The sequence below is a fragment of the Salvia miltiorrhiza genome, chromosome 1 (genome assembly GCF_028751815.1).
Source record: "Salvia miltiorrhiza cultivar Shanhuang (shh) chromosome 1, IMPLAD_Smil_shh, whole genome shotgun sequence".
Taxonomy (NCBI): domain Eukaryota; kingdom Viridiplantae; phylum Streptophyta; class Magnoliopsida; order Lamiales; family Lamiaceae; genus Salvia; species Salvia miltiorrhiza.
The window spans coordinates 77644558-77667536 of NC_080387.1; the positions used below are offsets into that span (position 1 = coordinate 77644558).

Genomic DNA, 22979 nt, shown 5'->3' on the forward strand with positions numbered 1-22979 from the left:
GCTGAACGGAACAACAGAGGCAATTTGGGGGCTACAATTTGAGGATTATACGCTTGTATTTAATTTGTGAATGTAAGCATGGGATAAAACAGTAAATTCACAATTAATTATTATTATTTATTTTAAATGGAGGCTATATAGAGTAAAAAGGGGCTATGAATAGAGTTACCCTTTAATTAATCAACATTGATGCAATCTATTTATTTAAAATAAAATCAGCCCACATCAGTTTAATAAGGAGGCCCATCACCTTCAATAACCTGCAGCCCATCATTTGGCCCAAACCTAGCCCATTTAACACCCTTCTTCAACACACCCACACACACAAACACACGCACACACTCACACACCTCAGCAGCGCAGCAGCACCCCTTCCCACCTTCTTCCTTCTCCGGCGGCGGTAGCGTCGCCGGCCGCTGCCCGCTCGCTCCTTAAACTCCCCTCTCTTGTCGCTCTCTCTCTCACGACAGCACACACACACTGAAACATGCCGCCGCCTCCTCTCTCAAAATTTCCGGCGACAGTCATCACCATCTCCCTCTTCCCCACCAAATCGCGCCGCCGCGATTCCTCTCTGGAACTCCGGCGAGTCAGCAGCGAGAAGCCACTGCCGCCGCGCCCCCTCTCCAATTTCAGGCGACGATGACGACTCCTCGCCGCCACCGTGCCCTAGCCTCCCTTGCTCAACCTTGGCCGACGGCAGCAGCTTCCTGCCGCCACCATCGCCGCCCTCTATCTCTCCCTCTCGACTAGCTCAACACAACAACCTCTCTCTCTTCTCCAGCCAGACCCTGTCCTCTCAGAAGCCACCCTCACCGAGCTCCGGCGACCGCGGCGGTGCCACGGTCTCCACCTCACCGCCGACTCGATTCGACAGCAGCTTACACCAGACCAGGGATGGATCCAGAATTTTTGTGTTACGGGAGCACAAAATAATTATATATAAAAAATACGTTCAAAAAAATTACTACACGATAATTCAAGTCTATTACAATTGAAATCTGCGAGTTTTCATTGACTGAAACATTTGTATGATTGACTCATTATCAACACTATCAAAAATCTCTTTCTCAATATATACAACCAAACTATCATTCATCCGCTGATCTCCCATCCGACAGCGTAGACGATTCTTTATGATATTCATTGCAGAAAATACCCTTTCAACTGTAGCAGTGGCAACCGGAAGAATAAGAGCTAGTGTTATAAACAAATAAAGCAATGGATATACCTCATGCTTTTTCGTCTCAGCCATCTTTTGTGCAAGAGCTCCAATACCTTTTAATCTTCCAAACCCATCAGTAGAATGCATATCAAGGATATAAGTTTCAAGCTGATCATCAAGTGCCTCAATCTGAAATGTAGAGAAGTCTTGAGGGTAGAATCTAGCAAGATTAATCAATCTATGCTTATCAAAAGCCTTTATGAATCATCTGGACATAAACATGCAACAGAAAGTAACAAATCTGTATTTGCCTCACTGAAACGGTCATTTAACTCCATGAGCTGCATATCTATGATAGAAAAGAACACATCAAATCGATAATGATGAAGATTTGTAACTTCAGGAGCTTTACGCCTTGACCTGCATCGAGCTACAAATTTATCACTCATATTTGGAACATCGATGTTTTCTTTATTACAAAAGGAAGAAACTTGATCATAAAAAGAATCCCATCCTTCATCCCTCATCATTTGTAGTCGTTTCTTGGCTATTTTCACGAGAGCCATGGCATTGACAATATCTTGATCTTTCCTTTGCAATGCCTTTGACAATTCATTTGTAATTCCTAAGTTGGATCTCATCAAATGTAAGGTAAAAACAAAATCAAACGACTGCATCAATCCCAATAAATTGTTTGCCTCACCCTTTTGCTCAGAACTTACCCCGTCTTCCACAATTATCTCAAGAACCTTGATTGTAGAAGAAAACAAAGTGATCAAACTAATCAAAGTATCATAGTGAGAGCTCCATCGTGTATCACGTGAGCGTTTGAGTGTAGTTTCTTGATTTAAACCTCTTCCACTTACAAGATCACCATTGTTGAGGGCACTAAAAATTTTCTCAGCTTCTTTTTGGTGAAGAATGTCACACCTTTTGGAAGAAGCACCAACAACATTTACTACACTAGTAACTGAGAAGAATAGTGCAGAAACTAGAATATGTTTCTTTGCAACAGCTACAAGAGCAAGTTGAAGTTGGTGAGCGAAACAATGAATGTAAAAGGCACATGGATTCTCCTTCAAAATAAGAGCTTTTAAACCATTAAACGCACCCTGCATATTACTAGCTCCATCATAACCTTGACCTCGCAACCTCGAAATACTCAAGTTATATCTAGAAAAGAAACAACAAATTGCTTCTTTTAGTGCAAGAGCAGTAGTGCTAGTAACATCTTCAACACCGACAAACCTTTCAACTATACAACCATCCTTATTCACAAAACGTAGCACAATTGACATCTGCTCTTTCATTGAAATATCACGGGATTCATCAACTAGAATAGAAAATAGTGAACCTCCTATTTCTTCCATGATGATATTAATAGTTTTCGCTGCAGCAACATTCACAATATCCTTTTGAATACTAGGTGCTATCAATTTGAGATTTTAAGGAGCACCATTTATAACATACTCCCTCCGTCCACGAAATGAGTACCCATTTGTGGACGGCACGAGTTTTAAGAAATGTATTGAGTGTAGTGTGAATAGAATAAAGGTCCCACATTTTTTAGTGTATTAATTAAAAAGTTTTGTGGGGTACACTTGCCAAAAAGGGAAATGAGTACTCATTTCGTGGACGGACGAAAAAGGAAATATGAGTACTCATTTCGTGGACGGAGGGAGTATTTAATATCATCATTGTGATCTGCCAGAAAATTCAAAAGCTCAAGAAAGTTACCTCGATTTGCTGAAGTCTTTGATTCATCATCACCGCGGAATGCAAGTCCCTGACGTAAAAGAAATCGAACACAGTCAATTGATGCATTTAACCTCATTCGATAATCTCTTCGATTTTGATCTGTCTGCTTGTCAAATGCATATTGGATATGTTGTTTCTGATTTTTCAAAGCTTCACACATAGCCCAAGCTTTATTGTGAGCACTATTTGGACCTCCGACATGTTCTTTCAGTCTTTTCCCCTTTTTCCAGTTCCTAAACCCTTCACCAACAAAGTCTCCATTTGCTTGTTCTCCAGATTTTGATTTAAAGAGATAACAACACAGGCAAAATGCAGCATCTTTGGATATACTATACTCCAACCAATTTGCATATTCAGAAAACCAATTAGAATTGAAACGCCTTGATTTTTTCCCGAAGGTTGAGAAAGGAAAATTATGCTTCAATGGTTGACAAGGACCCCTCGATATGTATGCCCTTCGAACTTCATCTTGAATATTTGGATTATATTCCAAAATCTGAATTCTTAATCCCGGATCTGTAGGAAGGTCTTTTGCATCAAAACTGTCCCTACTTGATTTGGCACTATCATTATTTTTTCCAATAATAAATGGTGGTTCCAATGCTCTTTTATAAAATCTTTCCATGTAAACCTAAATTAAAATCATGTAATTCAATAAATCAAAATTAAAATAAAATTTTCGAAATAAACAATCATAAATCAGATTAATATACATTACTACAAATTTATCTATGATTGTTTTATGATACCTGCTGTCTGTTGAGATAAAATCGGAGCTTCAAGCCTTCAATATGATTATATGAGATTAGGATGAAAAGAGGAGAGAGAGAGAGAGAGCAATTCGTTGGGAACTTGTGGCGGCGCCGAGTCGCCGACTGCACCTTGATCCCTTGATAATTCTTTATTTGACTTTTGAGTAATCACTTTCTAGCCTAATGCGTTAATTTGTTTGAGGGTGCATGGGTTTGGGATTGGGGATACTAATTAAAAAGGAAAAAGTTGAGTGGGGAGGGGGCACGTGTGACATATTGGGTTGGGCTTTGGGGAATGAAAACAAGTATATATAACATATACATATATAATTAGTAAAAAAAAATGTTGTGGGGGCACGTGCCCCCATGGTCATCAACGTGCGTCCGTCTCTGCACCAGACCCGACTCGACTCAGACAACACCACCGGCTCAAAAGCCAAAACAGAGACCAAAAATGAATCAACTTCAAAAATTCTACTTCTTCTATCTTCTTTACAACAAAATTAGTTTTCTTGAAATCGAAATAGCTCATTTAAAAACATGAACTTTATGATCTGCCATCATGTATATATATGTATGTTTCATGTATGCACTTCTGTAAATGATGGGGTGCATTTATGAGAATGTTTCTCTGTCGTAGCTCGGTTCAGGCTTTAAGGAAATTGACATACTAAATGAGTTGAAGATGAAACCTTTTATGAAAGATCATGTTGTTGTTAGTTTGATGGATGATGGAAGCTCGGATCAACCCAGCTGATGAAATTCTTGGGGTTCTTTCTTGTGAGAGAAAACTTATGAATTACTCCCTCCGTCCACCAATTAAAGCCTATATGAAAAAACACGGGTTTTAAGAAATTGTGAAAAATGGAATATAGATTGGCATACATGTATTGTGTAAAAGTATGGAGTAGGCACTATTGCTTGTACTTGGAAGTATGGCTTTGTTGCTGTTGATGGGGAGAAAGGGCATGGTAAGTAGAGATGTCAATCGAGCCAGTCCATCAGGTTTCGGGCAAGCCCTATTGGATTTTGGGTTAATCGGATGCGGGTTAATCGGGCTGGGAATTTTATCGGGTTATAAATTTTCAACCCTAACCCTAAACGTTCGGATTTCGGACTAGCCCATCGGGCGAGCTAGTCGGCTTAAATGTGTAAAATAAAATAATCATTTGTATTTTGTTATTTTTAATGATCTAATATATAATATATAAAATATACATAGAAATCAAAGATATAAATTATATAGCAAGCATGAAATGCAAAAATATAAGATATTGAAAAAAATATTAAGATTGCATAACATATAAAATAAGTTGATAACAGTAAAATGTTTGAATTCATAGAAGCAAAGCATCTAAAAAATATAGAAAAGTGAAATGATGAGATTTTATAATATTTAATTATTTTTTATTTTTATATCTAAATATTTAATATTAAGTATTCGGGTTTCGGGCTAGCCCATCGGGTTAGTCGGACCGACCCTATCGGGTGTCGGGCTATTCGGTTACGGGTTAATCAGGTTGTAACTTTTAGGGCAAATTGCATGGAAATACCCCACTTTAATCTAAATTTGATTTTTTGACAATCTTTTTAATTGTTGCAAAAATTTCAACGAGCTTTCAATTTGTTAATGTCCGTTCGGAGAAATTTTTCGACCAAATTAAATCTGAGTTGGCAGTCGGAATGCCAACGTGGCATCAAAAATGCCAAATCACACTCACAAACCCCCCACGTCACCCTCTCTCTCTCTTTTCCCCCCTCCCCTCTCCCACCTCCCACGTCGCCCCCTCTCTCTCTCTTCCCCATCCCCCTTCCCCATTTCCCCTTTCCCCGTCGGCTCTCACCATCTCTCTCACTTCCTCCACCGCTGCCACAGCCGCCCAGAATCTCGACCTCCGTCGGCTCTTCCCCTTTCTCCACCTCCATCGGACGCTTCCCCTTCCCCCATCTCCCACCGCCGCTACTTCCTTCGCCCCTCTCTCTCTCTCACTTCGTTGCGGCCTCCCCTTGTATCTCCAAACTCATTTAGGTTGCCAACTTTCTTGAGTTTTAATTAAGTCAAGAGCTCTATGGAGGCTGCTGAGGTCGTTGGAAATCGTAAGACGGAGGAGTCAGAAAAGGGGATCAAGGGTTTCTTAAGAGGAATGGGGATGAAGTCTGCGGTAGGTTTGAGTGTCTGTTGTTGAGTCAGAGAGAGAGAGGGGCCGGGAGAGGAAAGCAACGGAGGTTGGCTTGTTTTGAGGGAGAAACAGAGAGATAATCCTTAGCGAGAAATGAGGGGGCTCAGGGCAATGGCGGCGGCGCTGCCACTGCGGTCGTCTGAAAATTGAGGAGGCGGCGCATGGGGCGGTATGATTTCTCTGTGTGTGTGTGTGTGTGCACTGTGAGATGGTGAGACATGGAGAGAGATGAGGCGAGAGGAAGATGGTGGCGGTGGCATGGTGGTTCGACGCACCAGGCGGGGCGTTTGGTATAATTGGAGAAGATTTCCAACTCTAGCGGCTCGATCTCCGCCGCGGTGGCGCACAGCCACTTGAAGGAGCTGAGCGACTGCGTGATTTGGGGCTGGAGGAATCTCGACCACTCGTTGGGGAATCTCAGAGACGCGGAAGGGGCGGGAGTTGGGGAATTCGGGGACGACGAAGATGATGGCGCCGACGGCGGGGCTAGAGGACAGCCGGCGACTGTTCATCTGAGCGGTCAGGTGGCATTTCATTTGGGAGGGGGAAGAGTGACGTGGGAGGGGAGGCTGACGTGGGAGGGGGGTTTGTGAGTGTGATTTGGCATTTTTGATGCCACGTTGGCATTCCGACTGCCAACTCAGATTTAATTTGGCTGAAAATTTTCTCCGGACAGACATTGCAACAAATTGAAAGCTCGTTGAAATTTTTGCGACAATTAAAAAGATTGTCAAAAAATTAAATTTGGATTAAAGTGGGGCATTTTCATGCAATTTGCCCTAACTTTTATCGGGTTGAAAATATTCAACCCTAACCCTCTCGAGTGGTGAGTTAATCAGACCAGCCCACGGATTTCAGACTAGATTGACATCCCTAGTATAAAGTGGCAGATGGGATGTGGCTGAAACGTTGAGATGAGGGAGTGTTGAGGTGAGGAAGTGAAATGACAAATAAAATCCCTGAGACTTGAATTATTGGGACTGTAATATTTCTTCAGGGTTCTTAAATGCTAATTTAAATAACTTGCGTGGATTCTTAAATGCTAATTTAAATAAATATGCAATGCATAAGAATTTAAATAACTAAATCTTATAAAGTGTTTTGCAAGTCGTATGTTGGAATTAAAAGAAATTTATTTTGTTGGAATTAAAATAAATAAATTCATTTTTTTTAATCCGACGTGAATTATCTTAAATTCGAAATTCAAAATTACTCTAAATTTAGCTACGAGAAAACAGGGTATTACATCCATCATCTCTCCCTCTGAAGTAGTTATCTTGTTGTTCTTGACTTTTTTTTGAGTTTGTTGGAAGGGTCAAAATTTAAAATACCCACCTTCATAACTTATCTATCAAAAATACCCACTTTCACAAAACCCCTATCAACCATATCCAACTCATCATTCATGCCAAAACTACCCCTCAACAAATCCTCAACAAATCCATCATTAAACCATTTTATGTTCAAATTATCAAAATTTAATTAAGACATAATCAGGCCCAACATGCTTCCGTACAACTTCTAAATAATTCAAATCATAAATCAACAGTATACCTTTTGTCGACGGGTCACCTTCCGGAGCTTAAATCGCGTTTTACGGACTTCTCGCCTCCTCGGCCTTCGTCCAACCACACACTCGCAAGTGATGGTTGCAACCTTCTTCCTTCACTGTGTTCCGGCTTTCGCCGAATGGTCACCTTCAGGAATCAGTTTCCCTCCTTCACTGTGTGTCGACTCCAAATATTTTTGTTAAAAAATGAAAAGAAAATATTTATACTAAACCGAAATAGTTGGGCAAAAACTAAGTGTTTATAGAGGAATTATATAAAATTTAATTTATTTCATAAAATTCTCCCCAAGGGAGGAGACAAACTTGTTTAGCTACTCATAGTAGCTAATACTTGTGTACATAAAAATAAAAAGGAACTAAAAACTAAAAACGAAAACTTAAAGAAAACAAGAATTAAAAATTACAAAGATAGATTCTGAAGAGAGAGTGTGTAGTGTGAGAAAGTTGTGGAAAATTTTCGATGATCTCTTCTCTCCAGCACTTGTGTTTATATAGAGGTTTGAACCCCTCTATTATTGCTTGGTTGTTGGCCTCGGATTCCTTCTTCGTGGCCAGCTTGCTTGAATATGACATCCACCTTCTTTTGTCGGCCTTGATTGCCGACACTTTGTTAGTGGCATCACATGGTGCTGGACCCTCGCCTTATCGTCTTGTGATAATGCTGGTAGGGGCCGGCAACTTTTCTTCCACTCACTTTTGTCCTGAAGCTTTTGGTGAGTGGTCCTCCTGTTCTTCCACCCACTTTTGTCGTTTCTTTTGTGGGTGCGATCCCTGCTGTGAATCACATGATTCACTCTGCTTTGTCGGCCACCTTACTTTTTTGGTGCCCGAGGTGTTCTTCCCTTTGGTGTCTGACGTTCGTCATGTTCATCAGACCGGAACCTTCTTCTATCAGGTTTCGGGAGGAAACCTTTGCCGAATTCTGGCTCCTTCTGCGACGAACATTGGTCGCAGATTCTCTCGATCCAATGGCTAACATGAGCCATATTGCAGAATTTGCGACGAGTCTCTTTGCTCCCCGCGATCTTGTTTCCCCAAATAGTTTGCCTCTTATTCTCAAAAGAATTTTCAGCAAACTGGGTTGTGGTTCCTGTCATTGTATTGACCAGGAACGTTCCCAGATCTGAGCTCTGAAAGAACTTGAATCTGGACTTCATTTTGTCCATCTCTGTAAGACAGACCCAAAGACCCCATGCTCGTCTCGTGGAGATTTGATCCTCCGTAAATGTTGAGACGATTGCGGCATTAAACTCAGGAACTTTGATCCGGTTCAAGGCTCCTGTATCTGGTCTCCGAAGCTTGATGAAATGGAAGGCTTCGTAGACTCCTTTGCCAACTGGTTCTGGGGCTGCACTGAAGAAGTACAATTCCAGGACGTCTCCCCTTTTGAGGGACTCGTTGTTCTCCCATGCATCGAACACTGTTTTCTGGATCCATTTGGGTAGACCCTTGATTTCGGTGAATGCCGGGGAAGTGGTATAAACTGAAGCTAATGCCCCAAATTCATACCATTCTTTAACATCGTTTGGATTGGCTCCTGGCGTAAACCAAACCCTTGGATATTTTCCTGCAACATCAACCCGGCAATTTCCCGGATTAATGCCCCTTCTCGTAAGAAGTTTCTCCCACCTGTCTTGATAATTCTGCCAAGAAGGAGAAGAAATAATAAGATTAGTATCAACCTTAACTTGGCCTGTCATGGGCCTAAGGCTGATCTCTCCCTCTTTTACCCCAGAGGTGGAGGGTTGACATGTTGATTCAGGGAGTGATTCCTTAACAACATCTTTTCCTTGAGCGTCTGGCTGTGAAACCATTCTCTCAGGACTTGGGCTAGGGGTACTTGAATCCCCTGCTACAGGTAATCCGCCCTGTACGGAAAGCATTGCTTTAGCCCGATTTTCACGGACTGCGCGCAAGAGCGGCTTTTCAGTTGCTTCCTGAAGATTGAACATCTTCATGAAACAGACATCAATTTGGCTAGATACTTTGGCTTCGTCAGCCGCTTGTATCTTTCCTGCTTGTTTAGTATGCAGCACACATCTGTGCCACTCTTGTTGTAGCAGCTCTAGACTTTCAAAGAGCTGCCCCTGTATTGCCTCGATGGCCTCCGCTTCAGGGAGCTCCATCCCTTGTAAGGAAATCTGCAAGAACATTCTGATCAGATTTTAAAACGACAATATCATAATCATAATATTGGCATTCTGCTTGCCATCTAATTAATCTAGCCTTTTCAGGTTTAGATTCAATCTTTTTTGTTAAGAAAGCTTTAACGTTAGTGTTATCAACTTTCAAAATGAATTTTTTAGCCAGTAAGAAAAGCGGCCATTTTTTAAACGCCTTCCGCACTGCAAAGAATTCTTTCTCGTTGATGTGCCATCGCACAGCCTCGTCGTCGGAGAAAAGACCGCTACAGTATCTGCAAGGTTCTTCTCCATAAGGGGTGATCTTTGTAAGCACAGCTGCCCACCAAAAATCACTCGCGTCGGTGTAGAGGACCAAGTCATCCTCGTCTTGTGGTATTGAAAGTTTCGGGAGATTTTTACAAATCTCTTTCAACTTTTTCATACCCTCACGATGTTCTTCCTTCCATATGAATGGAACATCTTTCTTCAGTAATGGACTGAAGACCTTTCTGTGTTCCGCAAGATTTTTGATGAACATCCCTGCGAAGTTGATAACTCCGAGAAAGCTTTGGAGCTGTTTTTTCTCCTTGAGATCCTCCGAGAAACCCTGGACCTTTTCCACAATATGATCTTGTAGAATAATCCCTGATTCATCGATCTCGATCCCCAGAAACTCCATCCTCTGGGTGGCTATGACTGCCTTCTTTTCTGACAGCACTAGTCCTTCTTGTTGACAAACATCCGCAAAGATCTCCAGATGCCTGACATGTTCATGAATGTTTTTTGATGCGATAAGAATGTCATCAATGTAAACAAACATAAACATAGAATAATCTTTGAAGAGATTATCCATCTTTCTTTGGAATATCTGAGGCGCGTTGGCTAGCCCCATTGGCATGACATTCCAGACGTAATGTCCTTGAGGAGTTGAGAAGGCTGTGAACTTCTTACTTCCTTCCTCCATGCGAATCTGGTAGAAACCTGATTTGCAATCGAACTTTGAGAATACCCTTGCACTTCTGATGCAGTTGATGAGGTGTTCTCTACTTGGGATGAAATATCCGTCAAACTCAAGAATATCATTAATTCCTTTGTAATTAATGACCAGTCTTGGTTTTCCTCGCTTGATCTCCCCATGATTTCTCACCAGAAATCCAGGACTGCTGTAGGGTGATCTTCCTGGTTCGATCAGCTTCAAATCAAGGTGTTCCTTGATTATGCTCCTCATATCCTGTTGATCTTGAGGGTTCATCAGGATAGGTCTGAACCTAACGAACTCATGCTCCTTTCCAGTTTTAACTTTCAGGGTTGCTCTGAGCTGGTTCTTGTCCCACCATGCCAAAGGATTCTCATGGTAACTCTTCTGAATCCTCCTTTTGACGTCGGCAATGGACACCTGTTCTTCTTCCTTGATATCTTGGTGTGATATCAGGGACACTTTGAGGATTTGAGTTTCTTCCTCAGAGAGATTTGGGAATCCCTCAGTTCTGCATTTGAGCAAAACTTCTCCGAATCTCCGTTGATCCTTCATTTGGGGTCGCCGGAGTCTGCCATCATCACCACGCTTGCTGCGGAATTTGATTGGCATTGAACGATGAAAAGCTCCATTGAGCCTTTGCACAATGATTTTGTGATCACAATTGGTTGTGAACACTAGCCTCCTGGCTTCATTGTCCTGTATATACCTCTTGAAGCTTTGCAGAAAATTATTGCCGAATAATATATCTGCTCCGGTATCATGGAAATAAATTGGTGGAGTCTTGACCTTGTACCAAGGTGTCTGTCCTGCTCCGCCGATCAATATTTCCGTTTGCTTTACTCCCTTTGATAGAAGCAAAATCTTTTTGGAGAAATCCATTCCTGCAATTCGAGGTAGATCTTCTTCCACTTCTGCTGGAAAGACTCCTCGTTTTGCTGTACAGATTCCTGCTCCCGAATCCACATAAGCAGCAAAATATTCTGCTTTGAATTTCTCGTATAACATCCCAACAGAGATGTATATTGAGAATGGACTTGTCATTAGATCATCAACCTTTGACGCCCTATTGTGATCTCCATTCTTCCTGATTTCCATGACCATGGTTTATATTTGTCAAGGAAATCTCGTCCTAAGATTAGGACATCTGCTTCTTGTCCGGCTTGGCCTTCGGTCTGGATTTCAAAACCTCCAACCTCCAGAGTTCCGATGTATCGGTTGTCACCTGGATTTGCCAAATAATACAACGAACTACAAGGAAACTGATTTTCCCTGCTTGTTGTATCAAATTTTGTGGAAACTTGTCTCCATCCTTCGGGACATTTGAGTTTAACCCTCATGTCTGGAGCTGGTGTTTCCTGGATCGCCATTCTCTCATATGATTGAGAGAAACTTCTTGTAATAGACCCTGAAGTCAGTCTATTTCCCTGAAATGATAGCCTCGGTGCTCCCAGTCTGAGACTTTGAGTATGGCTTAGCACCGTCTTGTCTCCAATATCGATGTCGATTTCTCCTATCTGAGGAATCTCCACTCGGTTTGGTTTGACTGCCCTGGCTACCTCCTTGAATATTTCTGGAATCTCAATAAATTCTTTTCCCAGAAATAATTCCGTGTGATGAGAATTTGATAGGGCATACGAGACTTGATAAGTCAGTGAGTATGGCCTATTCCCATCTGTCAACAGCTCCTTCTTTTTGTAGTCCTGATAGAGGGTCAAGGCTCTGCTGAAGGATGAATCTTGTAGATTATAAGCGATCTGTGGATAGAACTCGGTTATAATCGTCTTGGCATAGAGATTGCCTGAAAAGGCTCCCAGAACTGATGCTCTAGTATCTCTGATTCTTTTGTCGCAAAGTGCGACATCAATTGGTTGGTCTGTCCCAGGGGATAGGGATGATTTGATCACCAACTGAATTGCTCCAATATGAATCCATTTCATCGTATTTGCGACTTCTGGCTTCATTTTCTTAAGATCCTGCCTAATATCTTCGGCAGGTACCAGCTGGATCTCCACCTGATTACTTGTAATCTCCATTGGAAGCGCCATTTCTCGGTTTGTGACACCAAAATAGACATGATGCTTCCTCTTTGATGGTATCAAGCTATTAAAAACTCGATTCAATCTTCCATTGGAAAACCCTTGGTATGTTTGTACCTCCCCAGTTTCCCGGTTGAGTCTTCTTACGAGCTTCTTCACCACTTCTTCCTGTGGAATCAAAAAATGGCTAGTAAATCCATTCTGATCCTCCTTCTGGGTGTGGTGGACCTCGTGTTCTTCTTTAGTCTGACTCGTCTCCGGTTGATCCATCGGACATTCCCGAATCTTCAGAACTAAAGACTTCTTCTTGCTCATATATACTTTCATCAGAAGATATATTTTCAAATTGATACACGGGTATCAATTTCTGTTGGTAGATTGCGTCTTCGATATCCGGTGTGGATTCGAATCTCCTTATCTGCCTTTTCTCGTTGTCTGGGCAATTGGTTGAAATATGCCCTTGTGCACCGCACGACCAGCAGTTGCAATCCTTAAAACTTTCATTTGCTTTGGCTTGAGTACGCCTGAAAGTTTTCCTCGTCGGGATTCTCTTTTGATTTGAGAATCGGTTTCTTGATGGTCCGCTCCGTTGGCCTGATTTGTAGGAGCGTGCCTTTTGTCGGGTCCACATAGTTCTTGGCTTCCAAGAACTCCTTCTGGTCTTTCTTTCATAGGGTTGATACCTATGTTTCTTTCGGCTACTCCTTTGATATAGCAACTCAGCACCAATCTCTGTTGGAAGATCAATGTTGTCGCACATCAATGGGGACTTCTTGTTGAGTCTTCTCAATTTCTTGAGATTCCTTAAGTCTGCTGCCTTCTGGCACCATTCGGACAGCTTCTTGTGGACATAAGACATCCTTCTTGAGGCACTATCAAGGGGATATTCTCCCGGTGATACGTATTCGTTGATGAGCATTTCCCTCCATGGACTTGGAAACTTTGTGAAAAAGAGGTCCTTGGCGGTTGTATCATCAACTACCCCCATATGAACATATAGGGTATAAAGGCGTAGAAATTTATCAAGAGCTTTTGGCTCTAGCACCATTAATCGAAGATTGTATAGTGCCTGATGATACTTCTTACGCTTCTCTTCTGCAGATCCTTCGAAAAAACCCATTCCCAAGAAATGGATTTTGATCTGTTTAGTAGCCTCCTTAATGATATCATAAGGTTTTGTGCTATTAAACAGTTCTTCCCTTGCTGAGATTTCGATTTTATCCCAGTATTGTTTTGCCATTCCTGCCAGACTTGCTTCGAAGATTTTGGCAAACTCCTTTTTATCGTACTCAATTGTGGTGACTACGATATTCAAAGCTGAAGCCCACTCATCGATGAGATCCTCCCAATCTTTGAAACTGGCTTCGTCGAGGTTGAGAATCAATCCATATGGATGGATTGGTTCAAGTGTGGCCTTCCCTACAGGAGTATCCCGCATCTGTGGCCTGCGTCTTTTGGTTCGTTGGTAGTGGCTTGCATCGTCTGAAGCTCCACCCCTTTTTGACGAACTTTCTTCTTGAGGCTCGTTTTTGGGCACCTCATCTCCTTGGTTCATCTTTAGATCAACCATATTGAGGTTAGCAAAAGATTCTGCTAACTCCTGTAGATCGTCTAATCCGATTCTGTCACGGCTATTCATGATATTTGCCTTTCATGATTCGGATTATATCCTTTGGCTGCAACTCCTTGGGTGCTGCATCAAATATAGGGGGATTCGTCGGGTCGTTGGACCATTGCTTCCGTATTTTCCCGGAACATGGTTTTCGCCTTTCGATTTCCTTCATTCTTTTCTGGATATCACACAAGAGGGTTAATATTTCCTCTTGTTTGAGTGATATTCTGCTCAGCTCCATCGGTAGATCGTATAGCTTGACGCCATAATATTCCACCGTCTTTTGGATCTCCCGCAAGTTGACGTTGTCGGAAGAACTTGGCTCGATCTTTTGGTAGCCTGGAAAAGCTACACTCGCCTTGTCTTTTGGTTCCATCAGTAGTGAGACCAATGGGCATCCGCCATGTTTTGTTCAATGGTCTCTCTGGCTGTGGCCATTCTCATGAGGTGCTCATGATAATTTTGGATACTCGCGATGACATCGCGAATAAGCTCGATATCTCCTCCTCGTCGTAGGTTGGTCACGAGGGCTCGATTGTTCCATCTGAGATCACTTATAAAGTGACCCATTTCTGTCTCCAGATTTTGGAGAGAATTCCTGTAGTGTACACATCTCGGACACTCGTCCGGATCCATAATTTTCAATGGAGTCTCCTCCCATATGGGTTAATCATAAAATAAATTAAACATAATATAATTCCTCTATAAAAACCCGCTCTGATACCATTTTGAGAAGCGCGGGATCAATTTGAACAAATACCAATTTTAATCATTTTTGCTTAACAGTACGTGGCGTTGTCTCACAGTCCAGACCCAGTTTACCGAAGTAACCTATCGGGCACGAGGAAAGTTTCCAGCCGATATACTAGTCAAGCTTAATTAGGCAAAAGATGGGAGATAAAGAGAAATTAAGTATAAGGGTAGAAATGGTATTTCACTATGAAGTGGGTATTTTTCATAGATGTTTTATATAGGTGGGTAGATTTGATAGATGTATTATAAAAGTGGGTATTAAAAACCATTTGCCCTTGTTGGAATGGGAGCTATGGTATTTGCCCCACCTACCTATTGGCTGCTTACTGTTTGTCCAAATTATATTATGTCCATATTTTAAATTTCCCAAATGTTGAAAATATTGAGTTTATTAATTTATCCAAAGTTGATTATATTTAAAGTTATTGTTGGCAGTGATGCAAGTATGAACAACACGTTAATATTACTATCATGAAGTACTTATGTTGTTTACATACAATTCCTTTGTGAGAGTGTTCCTAGTTCAATACCTGAGTCGTTGTAAAGATATTGAACGTGAGTTGTGTCCATTCTTATTTTAGTAATTTTGTCATAAGGCAGTAGCGGAGCCAGGCCCCGAGGCGTTGGGGGGCAAAATATTTAAAATATCTAAAATAACTTATATAGATATAATATAATAAAATATTTTTACAAATCACAAAAATTCTCTATGATTACTAAAATGGAGTAATATGAACTCGTTGTAAAGTAATATATTTTTTTATATAATTAAGTAACAAGATAAAGACGATCTCTCATACTATTTAGAAGCTGACTTTTTTATAATCTTTGTGACAAAAAAAAAAAGAAAGTTCTTTTTACAGTGTCATAGGTATGTATATACTCTGTATGACTATATTCCCTTTGTCCTCTCACAATAATTCAATAATTATGTGAATTTAGAATTTGGATTATATATATATATATATACATATAATATTGATATTTATTTATTTTTTACAATAAAACTCGAAGAATATTCATGGGTGTAAAAAGAAGACCCACATGCTACTATTAAATTCTGATAACAATAAACAAATAATTATGCCAAACGGAAAGCTAGAAAAGTAATACAAAAAAACTGTGAATTAGAACGAATTTAGAAAAAATTAACTTTTAAAATCCAGAGTTAATAATGATCCTTCAGTAAATTAATTAGATTATTGAATATACATTGGGGCTTCGCTTGGATAAGAAATTGAAGAAGTAAGACGAAATAAATATTTAAAATAAAGAAGAGTTTCAAAAGACCAATGAATTGTATTTTGTCAATAATATAAAAAATAGTTAGAATTTGTGTAAATTAGGAATAATACTTTATTGGTGCAATTTTTGAATTGAATTTACTTGAATTTATCTATTTGAATGTAATTTACACAATTTCAGCCTTCTCTTGTTAGACATACACGTATGAGCCCTTCCATCCAACACCAAAAAATCATTTATTTTCTTTTATTTTTGCCCCTACTTTTCATAATTTTTGGTGGGGCAAACTTAAATATTTATGTAAAATTGAATATATATGGAAGCATAATATAACTCAATTGAGGGGGGGCAATTGCCCCACTATTTTATAGTGTAGCTCCGCCCCTGCCATAAGGCGTCTTCAAGTTAGTATAATTTATAACTTGAAGAATTTTTCCACTTCCTTATGTCTTCTTTATTTTTATTTTTCCACTGCATTGTTTACTCTGTGCACTCATGTGTTTATCTAACACAGTGCATCACATCCAGTTTCTGCGAAGCAACATTTTCACTAATGATTAACTAACCTTGTTGCACATAGCTCGTAACGTCGAGATGTTGTTGCGATCCCATAACCAAGATTGTAGTGACACACCTTCCAGTAGGAGAATCGCTGAATTTCTGAAAGAATTTATGTGATTCCTTTCGTTGTTGCGATGCGGATAGAAATGGCGCTAAAAAGGACATTATAGACATATTAATTAAACTAGATGGGTATAATTGTAAAATCACTGTGCAATATTGGTTTTAGCAACAATTACCAAACAACTAGAACCCCTAAACTAGTGTATACACTGTAGTACCAAACGCAAAGTTGTCGTACCAAGTTACCAACCCCTCTTTAACTTTGGATCCTATATTGACTTAATCTATCTTGTTTAATCCAAACCCACCTACCAAACACGCTCATATTTATCTTATTACACAAAAATAGTTAGAAAACTTATACTTTTATCAATTAAAATAAAAACTTATACATATAATCTAATAGGATGTATATAAAATTTTCCCTTAACTTACTATATAATTTCAAGAATACAATAAGACATCAAAACTCAGTTGTTAATCAAGATGTTCGAAATAGGAAAAGAGATCATTATCAATTGTGAGACAATCACCAAGTGCCAACATACAATACTAGTATATTGGAAAGAATTATTGCATTGGACAAAAATGATAAAGAACTATGATGCTCAAACAGAAATATCTTCATCATCGGGTCCCATTTCCCGCCGGCTTAAAGTATCTGCAAATTTGATACTATTAATTTTTGTAGGTGGGATGACTGACCACTCACGAGTCACCAACTTACATAAATCTAATCCAAATGAACAATACACTATTCCAATAAAATAAACATGATTTCGAATAATATCTCATGATTAATTCTCTTTATTAATACACTACACACACCCCACATATTTTCCTTGCAGCAACCAACATCTCACTCGACTAGTGTACCAGAAAAAGTGGAGAGAGAGAGAGAGAGCTATTAATGGCGAAGCGCAGTGCTAATTATGTGAGAGGTTGCAGGCTTACAGTTATTCTGTATGTATATGCGGCGGCAGTGGCAGTTACTGCAAGAGTGCTGCCGTTGCATCCGTACTATGATGGCCACCAAAGCAGAATTTATGATACTTCAAAATATGGGATTTTGCAGCTGGGAAATGGTTTGGCTCAAACTCCTCAGATGGGGTAACTATTTTTTTTTTCTTTGCTTTTTAGAGTTCTCTAAATTTGTTGAGTTTTTGTTTGTTTCGATCGACGTTTTAATTCGTGGTGCATGGTGAGATTGAGGGAAAATTGATCTTCGTCTATTTAATCGGTTTAATGGAAGAAAGATTCTATTTTGTTGATCATGAGTAGAAATTGTTGCTTTATTACTTTTATTAAAGAAAAAGATGTTAGACATGCACTAGTTTGATGATCTTTTCTTTGTGTTGTGATTCTTCTAAAATCAGTTCGTGTAAATTTCATTGTTAGATAAAATAGAAATTTACCTGATTTTTTAACAGATGGAATAGCTGGAATTACTTCAGATGCGACATTCATGAAAAAGTAATCAGAGAAACAGGTAGCCCTTTATCTTTTCTCATCTTCTCAGCTGTCAAAATCCCATATTATGTTAGGTCTTAAATTAGTTTTGAGATATGAAATTACATACATTTAGTAATTCAGTTTTGTTGAATAATAGCTAATGATTTTCATATAGTTTCTTATGCTAGCAGCAGCCGTTTTACATCTGATTTTTCTCTTTGAGAGCTTATGAAGTCCTATAGCATATATTGATGCTTGGTTTGCCTTTGACAGCTGATGCACTTGTTACTACGGGTTTGGCTAAGCTGGGGTATGTATATGTGAATATAGGTAAATGAAAACACTTAATCACATGATTTGTGGGGTAATTTCCTAAATGTTTCGCTCTGTGATGATCCGTGTTCTTATATTTGATGGATATTATGATATGCAGATGATTGCTGGTCTGAAGTGGCAAGGGACTCAGAGGTAAATAAGCATCTCCGACTATTGTAGTTCATTGTAATGATCTCTGATCATCGGACTATAAATCTATAAATGTCAACTTAAAGGCTTTAAGAATGAGTAAGCCACCATATCTGAATTTCGAGTTAGTTCTTATTTTAGTGAAAGATTACCTTGTTATCACAGTTTATTCGTATGAGCAAACTTGCTTTGAAGCCCTAATTGATGAAAGCTGCCAACTGCCAATGCCTTTTAATATACTGCTGCTTTCTTTGCTTGATAAATGATAACCTGAAATTGTATTTTTCTTTTATATTGTCATTATAAATATTAATCTTGGATAAATGATGCAGGGTGATATGGTTCCTGATTCCAAAGCATTTCCATCAGGCTTAAAGGCTCTTGCTGATTATGTGCACTCAAAGGGTTTAAAAATCGGTATCTACTCAGATGCAGGGTATGGAAAATTTTGAGATACTTTCCACAATAATCCTTTATTAAAACTATATAACAAAGCCTTTTTTTTTTCTTTTAATTTTCTATGTCCTTTCTTCTCTTGCCTACATATGGAATTGGACATCTACAGACTTCATACATGTCAACTTCGGCCTGGCTCACTTAAATATGAAAATGATGACGCAGAACTCTTCGCATCTTGGGTTTGTTCCTTTTTTTTCTTCTGTGCTTGGTTGTTTTGTGATTATGTTGTATGTATATATGCTTCAAATTGTGCAAGTTAGTGTCTTGGTGTAGTGGGTTATCACGTCAGTCTATCACACCGAGGGGGCATTTATTTGAAAAATAGGATGGTCAAACAAGTTCAACGTTAATCAATCCATCAAAGTAAATGGTACATTAGCTTGGATTATTTTTATTTATCCAACCTATCACTCAAAGTAAACACCCCCTAAAGGTCTCCCGGTTCGAGTTCGGGCTATGCCATTTTCCAGCTAGAACCATCTGCTTGATAATTTGGACTTAGTATGCTTCAAATTTAAACCTTTTGCTATCTTTTACGGAGTTATCTAATTTAAACCTTTTGTTTGGAATTACTTCATTGGAAACTGGCCTGATATTGACCTTTTAGCAAAATTCAACATCTGTTACAATGTATATACAATATGGTGTTTTCTTCTCTCTCTCTCACTCTCTGCTGCAACTGTAACATTTTTGTTACCGTGATCTGAAGTTCTAAATCCTTATGTTTATTGTTGTTTAGGGTATCGATTACTTGAAGTATGACAACTGTTTCAATCTGGGAATTGATCCTAAGGAGAGGTAATTGGCTGCATTTATAGTTTCATGTTTTGATATCGGTAGCTTGATATTAATGTAGAGCCATCTTGCCAGGTTTCCCACTATGCGTGACGCCTTGAACGCAACTGGAAGGACGATATTCTATTCACTTTGTGAATGGTAACTTCTATATCTTTTGAGCACTCTCTTTTTCCCCTCTTATTGTTTCCCTTTGTGGAACCCGAGTTGTCAGTTGCATACTAGCTACATTTTTTGTTTATAAATATTTCTAGGGGTTTGGATGATCCAGCATTATGGGCAAGTAAAATCGGCAACAGTTGGCGCACTACAGATGACATTGAAGATACATGGGAAAGGTTCTCAACTCTCTAATAGACATCCATTTATTTTTATTTGTTGTATCAGAGATTTTATGAGAACCTTTCGAACAAAAGGGTATATAGATGATTGCTGGAACATATTCCTTTTTTTTCACATTTCTATTTGTGTTCTGTTCTGTTCAAAAGTATTAGTATGAATAGTAGTAGTAGTCCATATAAAATTACTTGCATATGTTTCACTAAAGCTGAAACAAACTGTCCATTGCCAAGTTACTAATAATTCTTTTTATGTCTTTGATATTCAAGAAATCGAAAAAGAATTTAGATGTATTGAAGTGGATCCTTGTGATCTTGTTTTCTGCTCATGTAATATTGCTCTTCACTAGGTGTATTGAAATGATGATGTACTGATGTAGTTTGTTTTTTCCCGTGTGGTTTAGCATGACTGCGATTGCTGATATCAACGACAAGTGGGCAGCATATGCTGGACCTGGTGGATGGAATGGTAGTGTTTATATTCACATTCATATACTCCTGACATGAAACTGTAACTTCTTGCTTATTATCTTCAACACATTACGATTTACAACAGATCCGGATATGTTAGAAGTTGGAAACGGAGGAATGACTCACCAGGAGTACCGATCACATTTCAGCATTTGGGCTCTGATGAAGGTATATATTATACATTCTTAACTTGTCACACTCACATGGATGACTAAAATCTGATATATTTTCCTATTTTTCCTCTCTTGCAGGCACCACTCATCATCGGCTGTGACGTGAGAAACATGACAACAGAGTCATATGAGATTCTTACCAATGAGGAGGTTATTGCTGTAAACCAAGGTAAACATATCATTTATACCTTGCATTGCCCTTTGTTTGCTTCCATGGATTCTGATATACGCGTATCAAATTTTGTCAGATTCACTTGGTGTGCAAGGGAGAAAAGTTTATACATACGGGCCCGATGGTTGCTATCAAGTATGGGAAACCTGACTCCTATTTCCTTCATAAAATTATGTATTTTGTCTAGTTAACAATCACTCTAGTATAGCATCTAGTTTTTTGTATGTTTGATGTAGCGATTTCGTGTGCAGATTTGGGCCGGTCCACTCTCCGGGCAGCGCACAGCCATTGTCTTGTGGAACAGGTGTTCAGAAGCTGCCACAATCACAGCCAAATGGGACACAGTGGGGCTCGAATCTTCGACCAGCGCCTCTGTTAGAGATCTGTGGAAGGTAAATGGGACTATATTATGTGATCAGATATCAGCAAAATCATTTCTCTCCTATTAACTCATTTTTCGTTGTTGCAGCATGAGTATGTTTCTTTGAGCTCCTCGAACTCGTTCAGTGCTAAAGTGGAGGCGCACGCCTCGGAGATGTACATTTTGGCCCCGGCTGCAGCTGCTGCCTCTGCAACTTAAGTTGGAAGAAGAAAACGGCATTTTTCCTGTTTGTACGAGGATATATTCAACCTATTTTCTGCTTGCTTGATATGCATTGATCGAATTCCATTTAAGTATTATTTGTGGTTGCTTGCATTGATGTGGTGTTTTTGGCTATCTCTAAATTTTATTGGGAGATTAGCAGTTGTTGATCAAGGGTTGTTGCAAGCTATTAGAGTGAGTTTAGTTTGCGGTGGCATTATCATCAAGCATTTGGAATTGTCGTAATGTATGGTTTCTATTTTTTAGAAATTGTAATGCATGATTTGTATTAGACCCTTGTGTGAAATAATATTTCTGTAGCAGTGTTGCATTTTTATGCACCACTCTGTATCTGCTCTTTTACCTTTGAATGCTAGATGGACTTCTGCCTATCTTTGTCTTCTCTTTCTGCCATTTGATTTTCTTTTTTCTTTTAAAAAGGTTCGATCTTTATTTATGAGTGGAAATTTAAAATGCCTTAAACCTGAAGTTCTTTGTTTTAATACTGTTAATTTATCAAAAAATAAAAATAAAAAAAATCCTTAAGTTCTTTGTTAAAAATGTTCTACTTTATAAATTTAAGTATTTTATGACCTAAAGAATTATCTGACCCTTAAAATGCCTACATCAATTTTAATCTCTTGTACATTTTACACATTTCATCTATATTTTTTGCTTTTCCAAGAAAAAACATTGATTTTGATTGATGAATCTATTAGTTGATTTTGATCGATGAATCTATTAGTTATTAATAAATTTAAACGCATACTTCATCAACTTTTTGGGGAGCGTGATTCTTTTTTTTTTAAATATATTTAACATATAGTCCTTCTGTCCAAATATTCATGACATGTTTTTCTTTTTGGGTTGGCTATATTGGAACATAATTAGTAATTAATTAGAATTTTATTAAGTGACCTATGTAAGCCTCTAACTAGGGATGTCAATCGGGCCAGCCCACCGGGTTTCGGGTCAGCCCTATCGGGTTTCGGGTTAATCGGGTGCGGGCTAATCGGGTTGAAGATTTTGTCGGGTTATAAATTTTCAATCCTAACCTTAAACGTTCGGGTTTCGGGCTAGCCCATCGGGCTAGTCGGTTTAAATGCGTAAAAATAAAATAATAGTAATTTGTATTTTGTTATTTTTAATGATCTAATGTATAATGTATAAAATATACATAGAAATCAAATATATAAATTATATAGCAAGCATGAAATGCAAAAATATGGAGTAAGATATTGAAAAAAAACATCAAGATTACATAACATATAAAA

The 22979-nt window shown here is 39.1% G+C and overlaps 2 protein-coding genes across 2 annotated transcripts; one reads left to right on the plus strand and one right to left on the minus strand.

The window, feature by feature from the left end:
* Positions 1 to 988: 988 nt before the first annotated feature.
* Positions 989 to 3548, minus strand: LOC131014237 (uncharacterized). Its single transcript, XM_057942136.1, has 3 exons — positions 2903 to 3548; positions 1477 to 2594; positions 989 to 1354 (listed from the first exon to the last, which is right to left on the minus strand). Exons 1-3 carry the CDS (start codon positions 3546 to 3548, stop codon positions 989 to 991), a joined length of 2130 nt encoding a protein of 709 aa, XP_057798119.1.
* Positions 3549 to 17446: 13898 nt separating this feature from the next.
* Positions 17447 to 22056, plus strand: LOC131008343 (alpha-galactosidase 3-like). Its single transcript, XM_057935230.1, has 15 exons — positions 17447 to 17907; positions 18228 to 18286; positions 18523 to 18579; positions 18683 to 18717; positions 19047 to 19150; positions 19280 to 19352; positions 19913 to 19971; positions 20044 to 20109; positions 20223 to 20306; positions 20711 to 20775; positions 20863 to 20945; positions 21029 to 21119; positions 21199 to 21257; positions 21374 to 21514; positions 21592 to 22056. Exons 1-15 carry the CDS (start codon positions 17708 to 17710, stop codon positions 21700 to 21702), a joined length of 1287 nt encoding a protein of 428 aa, XP_057791213.1. The 5' UTR covers positions 17447 to 17707; the 3' UTR covers positions 21703 to 22056.
* The last annotated feature ends 923 nt before the right edge of the window (positions 22057 to 22979 follow it).